This window comes from Ranitomeya variabilis, chromosome 2 (genome assembly GCF_051348905.1).
Source record: "Ranitomeya variabilis isolate aRanVar5 chromosome 2, aRanVar5.hap1, whole genome shotgun sequence".
Taxonomy (NCBI): Eukaryota; Metazoa; Chordata; class Amphibia; order Anura; family Dendrobatidae; genus Ranitomeya; species Ranitomeya variabilis.
The window spans coordinates 359598055-359621066 of record NC_135233.1 but is presented as its reverse complement, the minus strand read 5'-3'; the positions used below and the strand labels follow the sequence as shown (position 1 = coordinate 359621066).

Genomic DNA, 23012 nt, shown 5'->3' with positions numbered 1-23012 from the left:
GGTGTCGCCATTGGCTCAGTGAAGACAATTGATAACCTGCTTAGCATATTCTGTGTATAATCGAATTAAGCCCCAGTTCCTGGAATGTGCACTAGATGTCGCTGTACGTCTGTCTTCTAGGGCCTCTTCTTTATCTCAATGTACCCGAGTCTGCAGTGGAAAAAAGCCCAGAAGGAAAATAAAAGCGTTGCTTCTTATTTATTTATCCTTTTTATTTAGAAGACAGTCTATTTCACAAGGCAGCAAAGGGGTTACTGTATTGATTGAACTAAGAGTTCCAGGGGGATGCTGGTGGCACAGGGGAGCTGCCTTCAAGTTCAAAAGGGGTGTTTGTTGCGCATCCAAGTTTCAACAGTGTTTTCACTCTTCTACAAGCACAACTCAGAAGCTAGAAGTGATGTAGCGTTATATCCGCAAGGAAAGGTGATCGCAGAACAACTGCAGCGCAGGCGTGCGCTCTCTTCAGCCCCCTGCAGGGACGACAAGATGGCGTCGGGAGTGGCAGGAAATCCCCGGGATCCACTCCACTCACAGAGCCTCCCTCTCACAGCCGCAAAGCTGCCGGGTCAGGTAAGGCGCTAAGCGCCACGGCCGACAGCCGGCCCGCACAACTCTCCCTCCAGTGAGCGCAGTCCCTCTTCTGTCCAGCCTCTACAGCAGGAGGCAGGGGCCAGAGGTCCGCGGCACACAGGACACAAGTGCCGGCAAGCAGCGGATCGTGCGGGCGCGCACGGAAAGCCGGGGCGGAGGAGAAGCGGCCAGGGAAGGGGAGGTAAGTACCTTCCCGGCGTCTCAGCAGTCCGCCGTATGCTTGATCCCAGAGACTTCTAAGATGGCGGCGTCTGTGTCGCGTCTCTTTTCCTCCACGGAGAGTTGTTAAGCTTGCACCGAGGCAATAAGCTTCTCTTGCTCTCCGGGTCTTCCTCGAGTGATTGCCGCACTTTTAACCCAATATTGGGGTTTTTTAAGTGCTGTGGGGTCAAAAAGATTCCTTGGGAATCAGTCTCAAAGCCGGAGCTCTGGTGAGGTGCGACTGTTCCCTTTCACCATCAGGCCACGCCCCCTTCTTGTATGTGATTTTGAACACAGTGAGGGGTGTAGTTTTTAGAACAGTTTCACTTTTGCTTTTTTTCTGTCATATAGGCCCCTCAAAGTCACTTCAAATGTGATGTGGTCCTTAGAACATGTTTTTTTTTTCATTGAAAAAAATGAGAAATTGCTGGTAAATTTTGAACCCTTATAACTTCCTAACACAAAAATCGTGCCTAAAAAATTGTGCTAATGTAAAAACACATATGGGAAACGATACTTGCTATTTTTTGTGACATTTCTCTCTTATTTAAGGGCATAAAAAAATTGCAAAATTTTTCAAATTTTAGCCAAATTTCAGCTATTTTCACAAATAAATGAAAGTCATATCGAACAAATTTTACCACTGCCATGAAGTACAATATGCCACTAGAAAAAATTCTCTATCAGTGAGATCTGTTAATTAATGCATTCCAGAGTTATAACCCCATAAAGTGACACTAGTCAAAATTGAAAAAACTGGGCCAGGTCAGGAAGGTGAAAACAGGCTTTGGTGTGAAGGGGTTAAAGTTATGTTTTTTTTTTTTAAAGATGAAGATGTTCCTTTTCCATTTTAAATCCATAATAGGAGATTATTAATATTTCATTTTACAGCTCCTTGGAATGTTTCCACGCTTGATGAAATGTCTTCCTGGGCCACACCAGAAGATCTTATCAAATAATATCAAGATGAAAAAGTTTGTCAAGGAAATGATAAAAGCTCATAAAGACACCTTTGATGAGAGTTGCCCACGGGATCTCATTGACTTCTTCCTCCTGAAAATAGAAGAGGTAGGTTAGAACATGTTGACTATTTCTAGAGGGGTCTCCAAAAGAGAGAATGTGCCCTCAGTACTAAGTGAGGTCATCTGCTTGGCCAAAGTATAAAGTTTAGATGGCTTAGGTATAAGTTTCTGATACTTAAGCCATACAAAACTCTACTGGGAATTTTCTTCCTGGTTGATGGAAAACTAAGCTACAGATTTGCTTAACACAAGATGACTTGTCATACCACTGATGAATGATATATGGTTTAAACAGTTGTGCAGCAAGAATCTGATAGTCATTTTGATTAGAAGTAGTCTAATGTTGGAATGTGAAGGCCAATAATGATCTCAACCAATTTATATTATCTAATCACATTGGATTTGAATGAAATATCTAAAATACATCTCACATAATAATTTCTGTTCAAATTGTTTTTACAGGAAAAAAATAATCCAGAAACTGAGTTCTGTGACGATAACTTAGTGGGGACCGTAATTGATTTGTTTTTTGCTGGAACTGAGACTACAACTATGACATTAAGATACAGCTTCCTTATACTTCTTAAACACCCAGAGGTACAAGGTAAAATGGGTCTCTACTTAAATAACGTTTTTTATTAAACTACAGTATGTTTGTCTCATTATTCTTTTTCTGTAATGTAACAATGGTGGATGTGGACTCATTGGATCATTTATGGATTTGGCATAACACCAAGTCAAAGAGTAAATTTCCAGGGATTATTAGTTCTTCACCATAATCTCCTGTGTTGATTTTTGGACTTATTCAAAGGCAGATCACAACCCCACAATAGACTCTTCAAATCTCTTCTACCCATAGTGCTGAGATCAACAAGCATCTGGTGAATTCTAGCATGAGAACTGTAGAAGTAAGGGCGTATGTTCTCTCACACAAATGCTACTTTAATGTAGTATTTAGAGAGTCAAATAAATGCACATACATTTAAGCACATGTAAATAATATGAGGCTTCAGAAAACCTCTTGGATTTTCTCCAATTGGTGACTGCAATTTACCTTTGTTCATTTCTACTCTACAGAGAAGATTCATGAGGAGATTGACCGCGTAGTTGGCCAAAACCGATGTCCATCAGCAGAGGACCGGGCACAAATGCCATATACAGATGCGGTCATCCATGAAATTCAGCGATTTGCAGATATTTTTCCTATGGGGCTTATGCGTGCAGCACAGGAAGACACAACTTTAAAGGGATATCACATACCGAAGGTAAAATGCCAATACCAGAACAATATGACATACGTCCACATCTTCTGTATTCAGCAACTGAATTGATATGTATTCCACAAGGGAATGATGATAGTTCCGATGATAACATCCGTTTTGAAGGACCCAAATCTTTTTAAGAATCCGGAAGAGTTTGATCCTGGACACTTCCTTGATGAGAATGGTGGCTTCAAGAAGAGTGAAGCCTTTATGGTATTTTCTGCAGGTAAATATCCCTTCAAGGGTTTCTCAGCTTTTTAATAAAACATGATATCATAAATTTTAGTGAAGCCATGACTGTACATTATTTTCCACATCTGATCCACTTTTAAAAGGAATACTGAAGAAAATGATGTATTATGTCTAATGCAAGGTCTGAAGAAGTGGATCATGACTTTTATCTTTTAGCATACTCCAACCCCACAGGTTCTGTACTAGGCAATGGACCATATATCAGTTCTTCCTCTTGGTGCGCTTCTTTTTAAGTGGTTCTAATATTCATAAAAGATTTAAATGAATATCCACCATGTACATCCCAAGGGTATACATACCATAGAAGCAGGCAATAGGCTTGCCAATGGGACTTTGAAAACAGGGGCACAGTACTTGCTGTTCGCACATAATTTGCTATTGCACCTGGCAAGGTTGCTGACTTGATTTCTTTTTTTCCCGGACAGCTTCTTGAAAAACAATGAGCAGCCAATGTTTTTTAAGGACACATTATATAATCTAATATAATATAAACTATAAATCACTAATATTCTAAGTGACCTATGTCTACAGCCAAAATTTTTTATATAAAGACATTTGCTGCCTCACTGTGAACTGTAAAATGATATTAGTCATAATAATCTGTGCTAGCTTCTCCAGCTTAAGGGAAAAACAAATCATGGACACATAAAACATTTTCATGGAACGGGGAAAAAAGTGCCTTATTTTTACTGACTGTAATTTCCTGACAGTTGGCAAGTCTGGTACTTGACCAGTAATCTTTCCATTGAGGAATCACATAAACCTGGCCAACCTATGGAAATTAGAAAATTTAATTTCGGAAAAAAGCACTACCAAAATTGAATTCTGGTTTTTGATGCCTCCAGTCAATAACTAGGCCACAATAATTTGATAAATAGAAGATTTTCCTTCTCGGCGCTTCCGGAGGACCAGGATGGTTTGAAGTAAAGACTAGGGTTGAGCGAAATGGGTCGGCCATTTTCAGAAGTCGCCGACTTTTGGCAAAGTCGGGTTTCATGAAACCCGACCCCTGTGTGGGGTCGGCCATGAGGTCGGCGATCTTCTGAATCTGGTATCAGAATTCCGATACCGAGTTCCGATATGTTTGCGATATCGGAAATCGGTATCGGAATCCACATTTAAGTGTAAAATAAAGAATTAAAATAAAAAATATTAATATACTCACCTCTCCGGAGGCCCCTGGACATCGCCGCTGGTAACCGGCAGCCTTCTTTGCTTAAAATGAGCACGTTTAGCGCCTTCCATGACATCACGGCTTGTGATTGGTCGCGGCCGCCCATGTGACCGCTCACGCGACCAATCACAAGCCGTGACGTAATTCTCAGGTCCTAAATTCCTAATTCTAGGAATTTAGGACCTGAGAATTACATCACGGCTTGTGATTGGTCGCGTGGCGGTCACATGAGCGGCCGCAACCAATCACAAGCCGTGACGTCATCTAAGGCCCTTCACGCGCTCATTCTTAGGAAGGAAGGCTGCCGGAAAGAAGCCGAGGGTGAGTATATTCCTATTAGGTATATACTCACCCTCGGACGCGCCCTGCTTCTTTCCGGCAGCCTTCCTTCTTAAGAATGAGCGCGTGAAGGGCCTTAGATGACGTCATGGCTTGTGATTGGTCGCGGCCGCTCATGTGACCGCCACGCGACCAATCACAAGCCGTGACGTAATTCTCAGGTCCTAAATTCCTTGAATTAGGAATTTATGACCTGAGAATTATGTCACGGCTTGTGATTGGTCGCGTGAGCGGTCACATGGGTGGCCGCGACCAATCACAAGCCGTGACGTCATGGAAGGCGCTAAACGCGCTCATTTTAAGCAAAGAAGGCTGCCGGTTACCAGCGGCGATGTCCAGGGGCCTCCGGAGAGGTGAGTATATTAATATTTTTTATTTTAATTCTTTATTTTACACTTAAATATGGATCCCAGGGCCTGAAGGAGAGTTTCCTCTCCTTCAGACCCTGGGAACCATAGTATCCCATTGCACTGCATTGGGTTTCGTGTTTCGGCCGACCCCGACCCCGACTTTTTTATAGGATCGGCCGATTTCACTCGACCCGACTTTTGAGAAAGTCGGGTTTCGTGAAACCCGACCCGATCCTATAAAAATAAAAGTCGCTCAACCCTAGTAAAGACAGTTTGCTCTGTAGCAAATTTTTTAGGACACTTAGATAAGAACAAAACAACGTGTTTCAGCCTGTATCGGCCTTCATCAGGTGTAATATGTGCTTTCCACAATAATTATTATTATTACAGTATTATTATTTAAATAGCACCATTGATTCCATGGTGCTGCACATGAGAAGGGGTTATATACAAATTACAGATATCACTTACAGTAAGCAAACTAACAATTACAGACTGATGCAAAGGGGTGAGGACCCTGCCCTTTCTGGCTTACATTCTACAGGATGGTGGGGAAGGAGACAATAGGTTGAGGGTTGTAGGAGCACCGGTGTTTATGAGGTGGTAGGTCCAGTAGTGGTGAGGAGGTAGCAGGGTAAGTGCAGGCTGTAGGCTTTCCTGAAGAGGTGGGTTTTCAGGTTCCATCTGAAGGATCCAAATGTGGTTGATAGTCGATTGTGTTGGGGCATAAATAGTGCCATTAAGCAAAGAATTATACAGGGACTATAGGCAGTAGTGGTACTTGTTGCAGTGAAGCTTCGTCTATATGAGTGTAATGCCCATTAGATGAAGCAACCATGATAAGACCAGCATCACAGAGTAATACCAAGGAATTCACTTGCTCATGGTCTAGAAGACATATAATACAATCTTGTTTAGGTTCTCAAAATCAGTTCCCTCTCAGTTCATGGCAGCAGAATTCTGGAGAAGGTTCAAAACCAGGATGGTAATTTTTTAAAATTGTTGGTCAAGAATTTTTGAACAACTTCACTAGTAGATTATTTAGAAGCTGACACAGATGGTCCCCGAGGACCATTATACACCGTCTAACACATGATGTCTTCCTTCCTACAGGCAAACGGATGTGTATGGGCATGACCCTGGCTCGCATGGAAATCTTCCTATTCATCACAACTTTACTGCAGAAGTTCACTTTGAAGCCTATTGTGGACAGAGAACTCATTGACATCAGACCAGTACCCAATACCAATGGTTCTCAACCTCATGACTATGAGATGTTTGCTGTCCCTCGCTGAATACTCTTCACGTGCTGCTGTCAGAAAACATATATGGCACATATGATTATATAGTGGCAGATACAATGTAATGAACAGAGATGTGGAGGTCAATCTTTGATGAACACTTTGACGAAATTTGAACAAAGCACCTTGCTTGTATTTTACTAGGAAATTTGAATTAGGAAACTTGCTCTATTTTGGCCAGAAAATTTATTTTTTATGTTATAATAAGGCTACGTTCACATTTGCGTTGTGCGCTGCAGCGTCGGTGCCGCAGCGCACAACGCAAACAAAAACGCGGCAAAACGCACGCTAAAACGCTGCGTTTTGCGCCGCATGCGTCCTTTTTGGCCGAAAGTTGGACGCAAAAAAAATGCAACTTGAAGCGTTTCTTGCGTCCAACGCTTGTGGCCATGCGGCGCAAAACGCAGCACAACGCATGTCCATGCGCCCCCATGTTATATATAGGGGCGCATGACGCATGCGGCGACGCTGCGGCGCCCGACGCTGCGGCGCTGACCGCAAATGTGAACGTAGCCTTATCTGGCATCTCTTAAGACACAGGGGTATAATAAACATAAAGAAAAAGTAAAATAAATTATACTCACATTACCCTTACCTGTCCAGCCCCAGACCAGTTCAGTTGTCCTCTTCTGTCCAGTCACCGAAGTGATGCTCACTTGATCATTTTCAGCGTCTTTGCATCCTTGGCATCTGCTGCGCTGAGTAGTCTGCAACGTTATGACTAGTGATGAGAGAATTTGTTCTAAAAATTATCGCCAAACATACATTTGGCACATATATGGCATATTTGGATTCATGATCAGAAAGACGAGAAAAATTTTATAAAATCATAAAAAATCAGAAACATTCAGTAAAAAGTGTGGGAAAATATTTGTGTTGCCACTAAAGTATTTTCAGCACTTTTGCTACTATAATGGTGCTGTATGATGAGCGTAGGGCATGTGTTTGATGAGGGTAGGGTGCTTGCAGAGCTCCGAGTCGCAGCGTGCTTGTAAACTGTAATTTTTTTTCTAACTTTATGTGTGCACATTGCGGCTAGCCAATCAGTACGCAGGAAACGCCCACAATGTCCTGAAAAAACGGCTTGTGTCATTGGCTGCTGAAATCACATGTCCCTCTCCATATAAAGAGAAGACATCTTGTTTTAGTGCCATTTTGATACTGTAACAGCACAGAGAGACTGCTCCTGATGCTGGCACTGTTAACAGCAAGATTTTAGCTAGTTGTTAGGTGGTTGTATATCAGTTAGATATTGTTGCTAGACAGTGTCCAGTGTGGCTGCTAAATTTACCTTCCAGCATTTATTTTGCCATTACTGAGGTCCACAGACAAAGCCATCAGGGCACATGTCCTACAAGTGTGTTGTGCTCTGCTTCTATTGTGCTCCATGCATGAGTATAGCATTCTAAATAATATTTTTTCGCTAGCTAAATGTGAAACAGCCTGCTGCATCCCACCTTGTCATTTAGTGCGGTTGTGATATGAACCTTTCTGCAGACTTAACGTGCATTAAAAAAATATTTGTGAAGTGGTTTATATTGGTTGTACGATCTGCAAGCTAAAAAAAAGTATAGCAGAACATATGTCTAACATTAATAACATGAATAGCTCCTATTCATGAGCATCTAAGCATTTTGTAAATGTTCATAAAGGTGACTTGAAACATTTTGCATTTTTGACATTTCTGAACAAGGCGTAAACCAACATTAAACTCATCACTATTAGGGAAGCTTTTTGGATCCTGAAATTGGATACCAAATTCTCTAACGGAATGAACTTTAGAAATGATTTATTTTACATTTATTAAGTTCATCATACATCTTTTTTTTCATTTTTCAATTTATTTTTGTTTCATTACTAGTGTTGAGCGATACCATCCGATACTTGAAAGTATCGGTATCGGAAAGTATCGGCCGATACCGGCAAAGTATCGGATCTCGCCGATACGATACCCGATACCAATACAAGTCAATGGGGCTCAAGTATTGGAAGGTACCCTGATGGTTCCCAGGGTCTGAAGGAGAGGAAACTCTCCTTCAGGCCCTGGGATCCATATGAATGTGTAAAATAAAGAATTAAAATAAAAAATATTGATATACTCACCTCTCCGACGCAGCCTGGACCTTACCGCTGTGAACCGGCAGCCTTCTTTGCTTAAAATGAGCGCGTTCAGTACCTTCCATGATGTCACAGCTTCTGATTGGTCGCGTGCCGCTCATGTGACTGCCACGCGACCAATCAGAAGCCGTGACGTCATCCCTCAGGTCCTAAATTCCTAGAAGGAACGCGCTCATTTTAAGCAAAGCAGGCTGCCGGTTACTACCAGGACGCGTCAGAGGGTGAGTATATCCCTATTTTTTATTTTAATTCTTTATTTTTTACATGGATATGGATCCCAGGGCCTGAAGGAGAGTTTCCTCTCCTTCAGACCCTGGGAACCATACACTGGGAACTTCCGATTCCGATTCCCGATACCACAAAAGTATCGGATCTCGGTATCGGAATTCCGATACCGCAAGTATCGGCCGATACCCGATACTTGCGGTATCGGAATGCTCAACACTATTCATTACATTTCTTTGTTTATGTTTTCTATTTTTTATTCATTGGTTTCTATTCCTGCTTGCTTTTTCCACAGATTTCATTGTACATCAGTGTGTCTTAACACATGGTGCATAGAAAATGTTTTTATAATTTGTCCTTGTTGATTGGTCAGCATTTGCTACATATACTTGTCCATTTGCTTTCCTTGATATGCCTATGACTAAGGGTGCAGTATCGCGCCAGAAACCTGTCAGGTTTTTTAATTCACTGCCATTTTTAGCTGCACTTTATGTCTGAATAAAAGAATAATTATTTTCACCAGCCTCGTTGGAGTACCTGAGAAATCCTTTCCTTCTCTAACTGTTCACGGCTGAGTTCACCTGCTAATGTTTTTGCATTGACAACTGAACATTTCGATGGTTGGAAGGCTGTCACTGTGATGCAAACTGTGTGCCTCACTGCTGTGTTGGGGAAAACACTGTCAAGATTGTCTTCTAGCAGGTTTTATTACTGCAGAATGGGTGCGTCCCTTTCCAGGGGGGAAAGCAACTGGCAAAATTTACTTTTAACGTTACGGGTAGTGTTGAGCATTCCGATACCGCAAGTATCGGGTATCGGCCGATACTTGCGGTATCGGAATTCCGATACCGAGATCCGATACTTTTGTGGTATCGGGAATCGGAATCGGAAGTTCCCAGTGTATGGTTCCCAGGGTCTGAAGGAGAGGAAACTCTCCTTCAGGCCCTGGGATCCATATCCATGTAAAAAATAAAGAATTAAAATAAAAAATAGGGATATACTCACCCTCTGACGCGCCCTGGTAGTAACCGGCAGCCTGCTTTGCTTAAAATGAGCGCGTTCAGCACCTTCCATGACGTCACGGCTTCTGATTGGTCGCGTGCCGCTCATGTGACCGCCACGCGACCAATCGCAATCCGCGACGTCTTCCCTCAGGTCCTAAATTCCCTTCTAGGAATTTAGGACCTGAGGGATGACGACACGGCTTCTGATTGGTCGCATGGTGGTCACATGAGTGGCACGCGACCAATCAGAAGCCGTGACGTCATGGAAGGTACTGAACGCGCTCATTTTAAGCAAAGAAGGCTGCCGGTTCACAGCGGTAAGGTCCAGGCTGCATCGGAGAGGTGAGTATATCAATATTTTTTATTTTAATTCTTTATTTTACACATTCATATGGATCCCAGGGCCTGAAGGAGAGTTTCCTCTCCTTCAGACCCTGGGAACCATCAGGATACCTTTCGATACTTGAGTCCCATTGACTTGTATTGGTATCGGGTATCGGTATCGGCGAGATCCGATACTTTGCCGGTATCGGACGATACTTTCCGATACCGATACTTTCAAGTATCGGACGGTGTCGCTCAACACTAGTTACAGGGTTAACTTCTGTTGACAAAGGTTTGGTTTATGCTCGGACCCAACTTCGTCCGGCCATGGATCAAGCTGAGAAAAAATGTGGCTATCGCTGCAGATTATTTCCTCCTCTTGACTCTGTAAATCTTTAGAGTACACTTCTTACGCCCATGGCATACAATGTGTGAAGAGATCTGCAGATTCAGCCACCTGTGGTTCACAACAGTCAGTTGGGCGCTTGGAGAGTTGTGATGTGGGGGAAAAAAGGGTAATTGGGGTGCCACCGCTGATGACTGTACTGTGTGTGATGTTAAGGTGGAGGAAGAAGAGCAGATGCCACTTGATGCAGCGCTTGCCATTTACTAGAGCACATGTTCTTTCTGGCCCTCATCTACAAAGCTTACCGCTGTATGGCTGCCAAAGAAAGGGAGCTGAGTTGCCTGTCCAGTAACAGAAGTTGTAAAAATACTGCACAATTGCTCCCTGCAGCAAAACAAACCATCTTCTCATCCCTCATATCATACCTGTCTCACAACCCTAAACAGCTATTCAGTGTTTTCAATTCTGTCCTGCGTCCACCAGCATCCCTTCCCTCTCATCTGAAGACTTTGCCTCATCACCTGTGAACTTGACACAATAACATCCCACCTTAATCCAAACTTTACCACAGTCTTCATCACAAGCCTAAACCACCTCTTCATTCTGTCTCTAACAACTGGTGTCTTCCATCCTGATTGAAACATACCTTGATGACACCTGTCCTCAAAAAGCCAACCCTTGACCCATCCTTTCTGTCTAGCTATCACCCCATATAATTTCTCCCTAATGCCTCCAAACTACTGGAACAACACATCCATTTTGAACTGTCCTCTCACCTCTCCTCTTGCTCCCTCTTTCACAGCTTACAATCTGGCTTCAGTCTGCACCATTCCACTGAAACTGCCCTGACCAAAGTCACCAACGACCTACTTACTGAAAAATGAAAGCGACATGAGTTTGTCTTTTTCCTTCTCCTGGACATGGCATCTACCTTTGACACAGTAGACTTTCTGATCTGCTGACATTACAGACTTGGTCCTTTGTTGGATTTCCTCGTACCTAACAGGCAGGACATTCAGTGTCTCCCAATCACATGCCACCTCTTCATGTCGCCCCCTATGGGTCGGTGTCCACCAAGGTTCAGTTGTAGAACTAAGAACTATGCTTAGAGGGTGCATGTGAGTGCTCCCTTCCCTCTTAAATGGACCGCCCACATCAACCTAAGGTATTCCCAGCCTATAGCTGGGTGACACCTTCTATTTAAGGCTTCTCCTCCAATATGGAGGTGACTAAGCAACGTTGTTAGTTTTCCTTGCATGCTTGCTAGTTGTCAGGGTCCCCAGGTCCACCTGTCTGCTTGTCAACCCTGTACACATCTGCTCTTACCTGTCTGTGCACATCTGCTCGTACCTGTCTGTACCTTTCTGTCCATCAGCCGGTCCAGATCGCACCTGCCAGCACCCATCTGTCTAACAGGCGGTCCAGCCCGCACCTGCAAATGATTTTCTGCTCCTCAGTTGGTCCCATCTGCACCCGTGGTTCCAGAGTCCCTACAGTGCCTGCCTGCATTTTTCATCCCTCCTTCGGGCTATAGCAGCTGTAGGTGGTTAGCTGCCACATTCTGTAGGTCAGTCATGGAGTAGCACCTGGTGCCACCTCTTTGTCCCTCCTTGGGTCGCAGTTTTCACCTGCTGCCACTTGTCCATGTAGGGATTTGGTAGGTCACCTAGTTACGCCCTTTCAGGCTTTCAGAGGGAAAGGGAACAGTAATTCCACCACCTTGCCCGTTACAGTCTCCATCTACTGGGTTAGCTGTAGTTGAAGAGGTGTCAGTTCCCACTATACTAGTTCTACTCTATTGCAATTGATGGCAATTTATTGGTGTCTGTCACTAATTTTTGTAAATGTGTAGACTCCTGGTTGGGTCTCCTTCATGCATGTTGCCTGTAGCAGTAGGCCTCCAAGACCCTCAGGCCTCCACTTCCTTGGAGTCAACTATTCGTGCTACTATCTATAGATTTTTCTAATAATAGTCTACAAAATTTATATGATATTTGTGTACCTGAGTGTGGCTGAGTATGAAAGCAGGATTGAGCTGTTGCATGTGGTATCAGGGCTCCCAGCAAAGGAGGCCTACACCGATCTTACTGTGATGTTCAATTGAAAGCTGTAAATGCTGTCCCAGACCCCAATATCTCATGCCTGGCTGATTGCTGCAGTGCCATGCTACAATTTGCACTGTGGGTGAATTGAGGCCACTTCCCTGGTGTCTGTTCCTCACTTGATGTGTTTTGGCAGCATTTGGGGTCGTTATAAGGTATAGTGTAAGCGTTTATTTTTCCCTCCTATTGACATGAAGGGTGTTCGGCGAATATTCGCCAAATTAATCAGCGAATATTGCAAATTCGGTGATTGTAATCTGAACGGAACATTGAAATATTCGCTCATCTCTAGTTACCAGTATAAAAGACACCTGTCCACAAAACTCAATCAATCACACTACAACCTCTCCACCATGGTCAAGACTAAAGAGCTGTCTAGTGACACCTGAGACAAAATTGATTGTAGACATACACAAGGCTGGGATGGGCTACAAGGACAATAGGCAAGCAGCTTGATGAGAAGGCAACGACTATTGGCACAGTAATTAGAAAATGGAAGAAACACAAGATGACTGCCAATATTCCTCGGTCTGGGGCTCCATGCAAGATCTCGCCTCATGGGGTAAGGATGATTGTGAGAAAGGTCAGGAATAAGCCTTGCACTAAATGGGAGGACCTGGTCAATGAACTGAAGAGAGCTGGAACCACAGTCTCAAGCATCACCATTAATAACACACTATGTCGACATGGATTAAAATCCTGCAGTGCACACAAGGTCCCCTACTCATGCCAGCACATATCCAGGCCCGTATGAAGTTCACTAATGACAGGCTGGATGACCTAGAGTATATATTGGAGAAGCTACTGTGGTCAGATGAGACCAAAATAAAACGTTTTGGTATCAACTCCACTCCACAAGCTGCGATAGCTGCATTATGTAGGAAAAGAAAACACAGCAGCACTCCATATAAGCCAATTCATGTATGCCAATCAACCACAGCAAAGTGACCTCCATCCAGGGCCGGACTGGGACTAAAATTCAGCCCTGGCATTTGAAGTCACACAGGCCCACTTGTCACATGGTGACTGTATAATATCTTTGTACACTTGTAGGCTACAAGAAGTGAGGGGAGTGTAACACGACTATATAACATATAATTACAGCTGTATCCAGCATTACAGCTCAGCCCCCATAGAATGTAATACAGCACAGCCCCCATAGAATGTAATACAGCCAGCCCCCATAGAATGTAATGCAGCACAGCCCCATAGAATGTAATGCAGCACAGCCCCCATAGAATGTAATGCAGCACAGCCCCCATAGAATGTAATGCAGCACAGCCCCATAGAATGTAATACAGCCAGCCCCCATAGAATGTAATACAGCCAGCCCCCATAGAATGTAATGCAGCACAGCCCCCATAGAATGTAATGCAGCACAGCCCCATAGAATGTAATGCAGCCAGCCCCCATAGAATGTAATACAGCCAGCCCCCATAGACTATAATACAGAACAGCCCCACAGAATGTAATGCTGCACAGCCCCCATAGAATGTAATACAGCACAGCCCCCATAGAATGTAATACAGCCAGCCCCCATAGACTATAATACAGCACAGCCCCATAGAATGTAATGCTGCACAGCCCCCATAGAATGTAATGCAGCACAGCCCCCATAGAATGTAATACAGCCAGCCCCCATAGAATGTAATACAGCACAGCCCATAGAATGTAATACAGCCAGCCCCCATAGAATGTAATACAGCCAGCCCCCATAGACTATAATACAGCACAGCCCCATAGAATGTAATGCTGCACAGCCCCCATAGAATGTAATGCAGCACAGCCCCATAGAATGTAATACAGCCAGCCCCCATAGAATGTAATACAGCCAGCCCCCATAGAATGTAATGCAGCACAGCCCCCATAGAATGTAATGCAGCACAGCCCCCATAGAATGTAATACAGCACAGCCCCCATAGAATGTAATACAGCCAGCCCCCATAGACTATAATACAGCACAGCCCCATAGAATGTAATGCTGCACAGCCCCCATAGAATGTAATGCAGCACAGCCCCCATAGAATGTAATACAGCCAGCCCCCATAGAATGTAATACAGCACAGCCCATAGAATGTAATACAGCCAGCCCCCATAGAATGTAATACAGCCAGCCCCCATAGACTATAATACAGCACAGCCCCATAGAATGTAATGCTGCACAGCCCCCATAAAATGTAATGCTGCACAGCCCCCATAGAATGTAATGCAGCACAGCCCCATAGAATGTAATACAGCCAGCCCCCATAGAATGTAATACAGCCAGCCCCCATAGAATGTAATGCAGCACAGCCCCCATAGAATGTAATGCAGCACAGCCCCCATAGAATGTAATGCAGCCAGCCCCCATAGAATGTAATACAGCCAGCCCCCATAGACTATAATACAGCACAGCCCCATAGAATGTAATGCTGCACAGCCCCCATAGAATGTAATACAGCACAGCCCCCATAGAATGTAATACAGCCAGCCCCCACAGACTATAATACAGCACAGCCCCATAGAATGTAATGCTGCACAGCCCCCATAGAATGTAATGCAGCACAGCCCCCATAGAATGTAATACAGCCAGCCCCCATAGAATGTAATACAGCACAGCCCCATAGAATGTAATACAGCCAGCCCCCATAGAATGTAATACAGCCAGCCCCCATAGACTATAATACAGCACAGCCCCATAGAATGTAATGCTGCACAGCCCCCATAAAATGTAATGCAGCACAGCCCCCATAGAATGTAATGCAGCACAGCCCCATAGAATGTAATACAGCCAGCCCCCATAGAATGTAATACAGCCAGCCCCCATAGACTATAATACAGCACAGCCCCATAGAATGTAATGCTGCACAGCCCCCATAGAATGTAATACAGCACAGCCCCCATAGAATGTAATACAGCCAGCCCCCATAGACTATAATACAGCACAGCCCCATAGAATGTAATGCTGCACAGCCCCCATAGAATGTAATGCAGCACAGCCCCCATAGAATGTAATACAGCCAGCCCCCATAGAATGTAATGCAGCACAGCCCCATAGAATGTAATGCAGCACAGCCCCCATAGAATGTAATGCAGCACAGCCCCCATAGAATGTAATGCAGCACAGCCCCATAGAATGTAATACAGCCAGCCCCCATAGAATGTAATACAGCCAGCCCCCATAGAATGTAATGCAGCACAGCCCCCATAGAATGTAATGCAGCACAGCCCCATAGAATGTAATGCAGCCAGCCCCCATAGAATGTAATACAGCCAGCCCCCATAGACTATAATACAGAACAGCCCCACAGAATGTAATGCTGCACAGCCCCATAGAATGTAATTCAGCCAGCCCCCATAGAATGTAATACAGCCAGCCCCCATAGACTATAATACAGCACAGCCCCATAGAATGTAATGCTGCACAGTCCCCATAGAATGTAATGCAGCACAGCCCCATAGAATGTAATACAGCCAGCCCCCATAGAATGTAATACAGCCAGCCCCCATAGAATGTAATACAGCCAGCCCCCATAGAATGTAATGCAGCACAGCCCCCATAGAATGTAATGCAGCACAGGCCCATAGAATGGAATGCAGCACAGGCCCATAGAATACAATGCAGCACAGGCCCATAGAATATAATGCAGCACAGGCCCATAGAATGGAATGCAGCACAGGCCCATAGAATGGAATGCAGCACAGGCCCATAGAATGGAATGCAGCACAGCCCCATAGAATATAATGCAGCACAGCCCCATAGAATATAATGCAGCACAGGCCATAGAATATAATGCAGCACAGGCCCATAGAATGGAATGCAGCACAGCCCCATAGAATATAATGCAGCAGAGGCCCATAGAATGGAATGCAGCACAGGCCCATAGAATGGAATGCAGCACAGGCCCATAGAATGGAATGCAGCACAGCCCCATAGAATATAATGCAGCAGAGGCCCATAGAATGAAATGCAGCACAGCCCCATAGAATATAATGCAGCAGAGGCCCATAGAATGGAATGCAGCCAGCCCCATAGAATATAATGCAGCAGAGGCCCATAGAATGGAATGCAGCCAGCCCCATAGAATATAATGCAGCAGAGGCCCATAGAATGGAATGCAGCACAGCCCCATAGAATATAATGCAGCAGAGGCCCATAGAATGGAATGCAGCACAGGCCCATAGAATGGAATGCAGCACAGGCCCATAGAATGGAATGCAGCACAGGCCCATAGAATGGAATGCAGCACAGCCCCATAGAATATAATGCAGCACAGGCCCATAGAATGGAATGCAGCAGAGCCCCATAGAATATAATGCAGCAGAGGCCCATAGAATGGAATGAAGCCAGCCCCATAGAATATAATGCAGCAGAGGCCCATAGAATGGAATGCAGCCAGCCCCATAGAATATAATGCAGCAGAGGCCCATAGAATGGAATGCAGCACAGCCCCATAGAATATAATGCAGCAGAGGCCCATAGAATGGAATGCAGCACAGCCCCATAGAATATAATGCAGCAGAGGCCCATAGAATGGAATGCAGCACAGCCCCATAGAATATAATGCAGCAGAGGCCCATAGAATGGAATGCAGCACAGCCCCCCCCCCCATAGCTCCACAATCCAGTCATCACTCATTGATAAAAAAAAAACAACAAAACACTCTACTCACCTTTCCTCCTGCCCCGCGCTGCTCTGGCTCTGGTCTCAGCAGTCGCAGTCTGCCCGCCCAGTCAAACAGCAGGTGCGCGATGATATGACGTCATTGCGCACCCGCAGTGTCAGCAGCAGGCAGAGCGGGGAATGATGGGAGAGGAAGCATCAGCAGACGCTCTCTCCTCCATCATTGCATTCAACTGTACCGGCGTCATAATGACACCGGTATAGTTGAATGCGGGGCCGGGAGTGCGCCGACAGCGGGGAGAGTGTGCCAACAGCGGCACACTCGAGCGGCCAACTACTGCCACCGGCCCTTCTGGCATTTGCCAGAACTGCCCGATGGCCAGTCCGGCCCTGCCTCCATCTGATGAGTCCTATTCTGCTGTACTGTTCTTTTTCTAAATAATACAGCTATCACAGCTTGAAAATGTTCACACTTAGGCTACTTTCACACTTGCGTTTTTCAGCTTCCATCACAATCCGTCGTTTTTTGAGAATACAGGATCCTGCAAAAAAATTTGCAGAATCCTGCATTTTCCCATAGACTTGCATTAGCGACGGATTGTGATGGATCGCCATCCGTCGCGTCTGTCGTACACTGGATGCGTCGTGTTTTGGCGGACTGTTGGCACGAAAAAACGTTCAATGCAATGTTTTTTCATACGTCGGGTCCGCCATTTCCTCCTCCCCGGGACTTTACAATGGGCAGTGGATGCGTTGAAAAACTGCATCCGCTGTCCACGTTGTGCCAAATTTTCACAATTGCGTCGGTATGGCTCCATCGCTAAGTGTTGGCGCGACGTACCGACGCAATTGTGAAAGTAGCCTTAGAAATTGCTGGTCAGGTTTTTACTCTATATTTTACTATTGGAGGTGTGACTGCCTCCAGCCTGATTCTGCACTGCTCCCATTAGCCAGCAGGTGATTTTAATAAGTTCTACTTACCCATTTGAATTGTTGTCTCATAACCCAGGAGAGACATGTTTGTCCATTTAACTGTAGGCTGATAGCTCAAAAGAGGTATGTAGAGTACAATAGGATGGAGGTCAGATGGACATCAGCTTGCCATTCTTGATGGACATACATGAATTGGTAAATTTTTGTGCTAAGAACCTTCATTTTTGCAAGTACATCTTACTGAGTAACAACACAGTTTACATTCAATGTCTTCAGTGTTTGCATATATATTGGCTCACATAGAGTGCTGCTGTGTTTTCTTTTTCTATATAATGCAGCTATCGTAGCTTGCACCTGTTCACACTTAGGAGATGCTGGTCATTTTTTATCTATCTATCTATCTATCTATCTATCTATCTATCTATCTATCTATCTATCTATCTATCTATCTATCTATCTAGCATTATAGAAGGATGGATCTATGAATTAATCCAGAAGGGAACTGAAGATAACTTGATAATCACTGTAAACAATGTTTCTGTTTGTTTTAACTCTCACCCCTATAATCCTTTGTGGTGCACTCTGTGCACATCTCCCCATCCAACCTCCAACTGGCTGTCATTTACCACCCCCCAGGGCCAGCCACCACCTTCTTTGATCACTTCACTACCCTGCCACCTCATTTCTTCTCTGCTGACATCCCCACCATCATCATTCGTGATTTCAACATCCCCATTGACACTTCCCTCTCAGCTGCCACTAAACTTCTGTCTCTCACTTCCTCCTTCAGCCTCGCTCAATGGTCTTCTGCAGCCACTCACAAAGAGGGACACACATCATCTTCACCCGCCTCTGCTCCCTATCTAACTGCTCCCTCTTTCTTACCACAACCTACTTACATTCTCTTCCCTCTTCTCTCCTTGTCCACAATCCCCACTCCACAAACTTGCACACCCTCGCAGAAATTTTAGACACATCAATCCACACTCACTTTCTGAATCCCTCCTCCCTCTTACAGACATAAGTTCCTTACACAATGCAGATGCTGCTGTCGCTTTATATAACACCACAACAGCTGTAGCTTTGGAAAATCAACAGACAACCCTGGCACACCAGCCTGACCAAAGAACTGAGGTGGGTGTCTAGGGTTGCTGAGCAGAGATGGGAAAGATACCACTCTGACAAGCACTTCATCACAAACAGTACTTTCACTACTTTCAAGGCCACATTTGCTGCAGCAAAACAAACCTACTTCTCATCTCTCACATCCTCCCAGTCTCCCAACCCCAAACAGCTATTCAACACTTTCAATTCTCTCCTCTGTCCCCAGCATCTCCTTCCTCTCCACTCATCTCAGCTGAAGACTTTGTCTCATTCTTCAAGCAGAAGATTAATAACATCAGTGAAAACTTTGACCTACAACATCCAGAGCCCCTCCTCCTAACCATTCAGCCCTCCTTCTCCAAAACCAACTTCTCCAACATTACAGAAGATCGAATTTCACTCTACTCTCAAGATCACATCTCACCACCTGTGCACTTGACCTGATCCCATCTTACTTCATCCCAAACCTCACCACCGTCTTCATCCCAACCCTAATCCATCTCTTCAACCTATCATTAAGAGCTGGTGTTTTCCCCTCATGCTTCAAACATGCTTCAATCACATCCATTATCAAAAAGCCCTTTAATGACCCATCCTCTGTATCTAGCTATCACCCCATATCACTTATCCCCTATGCCTCAAAACTACTTTGACAACATGCCCATTTTAAACTGTCCTCCCATCTTTGTTCCTGCTCTCTCTTCGACCGCTTACAATCTGGCTTCTGACCGCATCACTCCACTGAACACTGAAACTGCCCTAACTAAAGTCCCCAATGACCTACTAGCCACTAAAGCCAAGCGACGCAACTCTGTTCTCCGACTCCTGTACCTGTCCTCTGCCTTTGACACAGTGGACCATTCCCTATTACTACATACTCTCTAATCTCTTTTGGCATCACAGACTTGCCCTATCTTGGATCTCGTCATACCTAACAGACCAGACATTCACTGTCTCCCACTCGCACACCACCTCTCCTTATACAGTTAGGTCCATATATATTTGGACAGAGACAACATTTTTCTCATTTTGGTTATAGACATTACCACAATGAATTTTAAACAAAACAATTCAGATGCAGTTGAAGTTCAGACTTTCAGCTTTAATTTGAGGGTATCCACATTAAAATTGGATGAAGGGTTTAGGAGTTTCAGCTCCTTAACATGTGCCACCCTGTTTTTAAAGGGACCAAAAGTAATTGGACAGATTCAATAATTTTAAATAAAATGTTCATTTCTATTACTTGGTTGAAAACCCTTTGTTGGCAATGACTGCCTGAAGTCTTGAACTCATGGACATCACCAGACGCTGTGTTTCCTCCTTTTTGATGCTCTGCTAGGCCTTCACTGCGGTGGTTTTCAGTTGCTGTTTGTTTGTGGGCCTTTCTGTCTGAAGTTTAGTCTTTAACAAGTGAAATGCATGCTCAATTGGGTTGAGATCAGGTGACTGACTTGGCCATTCAAGAATATTCTACTTCTTTGCTTTAATAGACTCCTGGGTTGCTTTGGCTTCATGTTTTGGGTCATTGTCCATCTGTAGTATGAAATGAAGACCAATCAGTTTGGCTGCATTTGGCTGGATCTGAGCACACAGTATGGCTCTGAATACCTCAGAATTCATTTGGCTGCTTCTGTCCTGTGTCACATCATCAGTAAACACTAGTGACCCAGTGCCACTGTCAGCCATGCATGCCCAAGCCATCACACTGCCTCCGCCGTGTTTTACAGATGATGTGGTATGCTTTGGATCATGAGCTGTACCAAGCCTTCGCCATACTTTTCTCTTTCCATCATTCTGGTAGAGGTTGATCTTGGTTTCATCTGTCCAAAGAATGTTCTTCCTGAACTGTGCTGGTTTTTTTAGATGTTTTTTAGCAAAGTCCAGTCTAGCCTTTTTATTCTTGACACTTATGAGTGGCTTGCACCGTGCAGTGAACCCTCTGTATTTACTTTCATGCAGTCTTCTCTTTATGGTAGATTTGGATATTGATACGCCGACCTCCTGGAGAGTGTTGGTCACTTGGTTGGCTGTTGTGAAGGGGTTTCTCTTCACCATGGAGATTATTCTGCGATCACCCACCACTGTTGTCTTCCGTGGGCGCCCAGGTCTTTTTGCATTGATGAGATCACCAGTGCTTTCTTTCCTTCTCAGGATGTACCAAACTGTACATTTTGCCACTCCTAATATTGTAGCAATTTCTCGGATGGTTTTTTTCTCTGTTTTCACAGCTTAAGGATGGCTTGTTTCACCTTCATGGAGAGCACTTTTGACCGCATGTTTACTTCATAGGAAAACCTTCCAAATGCAAGCACCACACCTCAAATCAACTCCAGGCCTTTTATCTGCTTAGTTGAGAATGACATAATGAAGGGATTGCCCACACCTGTCCATGAAATAGCCTTGGAGTCAATTGTCCAATTACTTTTGGTCCCTTTAAAAAACAGGGTGGCACAGGTTAAGGAGCTGAAACTCCTAAACTCTTCATCCAATTTTAATATGGATACCCTCAAATGAAAGCTAAAAGTCTGAACTTCAACTGCATCTGAATTGTTTTGTTTAAAATTAAATTGTGGTAATGTCTACAACCAAAATGAGAAAAATGTTGTCTCTGTCCAAATATATATGGACCTAACTGTATCTGTCGGAGTCCTGCAAGGTTCAGTCCTAGGGATCCTGCTCCTCTCAATTTACACCTTCGGTCTGAGACAGCTCATAGAATCTCACAGCTTTCAGTATCACCTCTATTCTTGTTACACACAAATCTATCTCTTTGGACCATATATCACCTCTCTACTAACCAGAATCCCACAATGTCTGTCCACTATTTCATCCTTCTTCTCCATTAGATTTCTAAAACTTAACCCCTTCATGCTGCACCCTTTTTTTGTTTTGAGTTTCTTTTTTTCGCTCCCCTTTTCTTCCCAGAGCCATACATTTTTTATTTTTTCATTAACATGGACATATGAGGACTTGTTTTTTGTGGGACGAGTTGCACTTTCGAACGAAACCATTGGTTTTACCATATCGTGTACTCAAAAACAGGAAATAAATTCCAAGTGCTGTGAAATTGCAAAAAACTGCAATTCCACAACAGTTTTTTGGATTTTTTTACCATGTTTATCAAATGCTAAAACAGACCTGCCATTATGATTCTACAGACCATTACGAGTTTATAGACGCTAAACGTGTAACATGCATAGCTTGTTTTTTTTTTTTTTAATGGTAAAAAAAATTGGATAGTTTTCCGAGACCCATAGCGTTTCCATTTTTCGTGATCTGGAACTGGATGAGGGTTTATTTTTTGTGTGCCAAGCTAGTGTTTTTAATGTTACCAGTTTGGTGTGGATGTGATCTTTTGATCACCCGTTATTGCATTTTAATGCAATGTTGCGGTGACCAAAAAAACATAATTCTGGAACTTTGACTTTTTTTTGCTACACCGTTTACCGATCTGATTAGTTCTTTTTATTGCTTGATAGATCTGGCGATTCTGAACGCGGTTATCCCAAATATGTCTGACATCAGACATTTAATTGTTTTATTTTGAATGGGGGGTGATTTGAACTTTTACATTTTTTAATTTTTTTTAATATTTTTATAAACATTTTATTTTTACTTTTTGCATGCTTTAATTGTCTCCATGGGAGACTAGAAGCTGCAGTTGTCTGACCGCCTCTGCTACACACAGGCGATGATCAGATTGCCTGTGTGTACTAGAAATGCCACTTGCTATGAGCGCCGACTGCTGGGTGGTGTTCATA

At 44.0% G+C, this 23012-nt stretch overlaps 1 protein-coding gene across 2 annotated transcripts in view; it reads left to right on the top strand.

The window, feature by feature from the left end:
* Positions 1-9359, top strand: part of LOC143805917 (cytochrome P450 2H2-like) — a 58413-nt gene extending 49054 nt beyond the window's left edge. The window contains exons 5-9 of one of the 2 annotated variants that reach the window (XM_077285675.1): positions 1684-1860; positions 2277-2418; positions 2892-3079; positions 3161-3302; positions 6305-9359. In XM_077285675.1, coding sequence (XP_077141790.1) covers positions 1684-1860; positions 2277-2418; positions 2892-3079; positions 3161-3302; positions 6305-6486 — 831 coding nt within the window. In that variant the 3' untranslated portion in view covers positions 6487-9359. The remainder of the gene's footprint in view (positions 1-1683; positions 1861-2276; positions 2419-2891; positions 3080-3160; positions 3303-6304) is intronic. The other variant, XM_077285676.1, reaches the window with a different exon arrangement.
* Positions 9360-23012: the final 13653 nt, after the last annotated feature.